This window comes from Nanorana parkeri, unplaced genomic scaffold (genome assembly GCF_000935625.1).
Source record: "Nanorana parkeri isolate BGI_ZX_2015 unplaced genomic scaffold, ASM93562v1 scaffold619, whole genome shotgun sequence".
NCBI lineage: Eukaryota > Metazoa > Chordata > Amphibia > Anura > Dicroglossidae > Nanorana > Nanorana parkeri.
Genome location: NW_017306887.1, coordinates 705,295 through 705,730, shown reverse-complemented (window position 1 = coordinate 705,730; position 436 = coordinate 705,295). Strand labels below are relative to the sequence as shown.

At 41.3% G+C, this 436-nt stretch overlaps 1 protein-coding gene across 1 annotated transcript in view; it reads right to left on the bottom strand.

The window, feature by feature from the left end:
- Positions 1–436, bottom strand: part of DCC (DCC netrin 1 receptor) — a 410,882-nt gene that overhangs the window by 75,728 nt on the left and 334,718 nt on the right. Inside the window, exon 17 of the mRNA XM_018562973.1 lies at positions 40–278. Within this exon, the coding sequence (XP_018418475.1) occupies positions 40–278 (239 nt within the window). The remainder of the gene's footprint in view (positions 1–39; positions 279–436) is intronic.

Sequence of the window (436 nt, the reverse complement as noted above, 5' to 3'; positions counted from 1 at the left end):
CATCAGTTGGTTTCTCCTGCCATTGTAAACACAACGTACCTTGTATTTTGAGCTGGTTGAGTAGCTAGTTCTCCATCGTATGGTGTAGAAACGGACCTCTGCTGTCTTCTGGTTCTTTAGGACAGAGTTATCCGCCCAGCTGACCCTCACGGCATCGTGCGTTAACGCCACTGCCTGAACACCTACTGGTGGAAGCATGGGGGTGGACATTTCTGGGACGGAGGTGGGGAAATCATCAATAAAAGGATAAAACTCAATTTCTGAGGGATCCAGGGGGTCTGGATAATCATGCAGCAAATTAAAATAAAAGTCACACAGCAAAGAATAACACAATGGGTTAAATGCAACATAAAAGGTGAAGAAAGGTGTGAGAGAGAAGAAAAGAAATAACAAATTATTTATGTTTTATTTATGTTATTCTATAGATTCAACTATA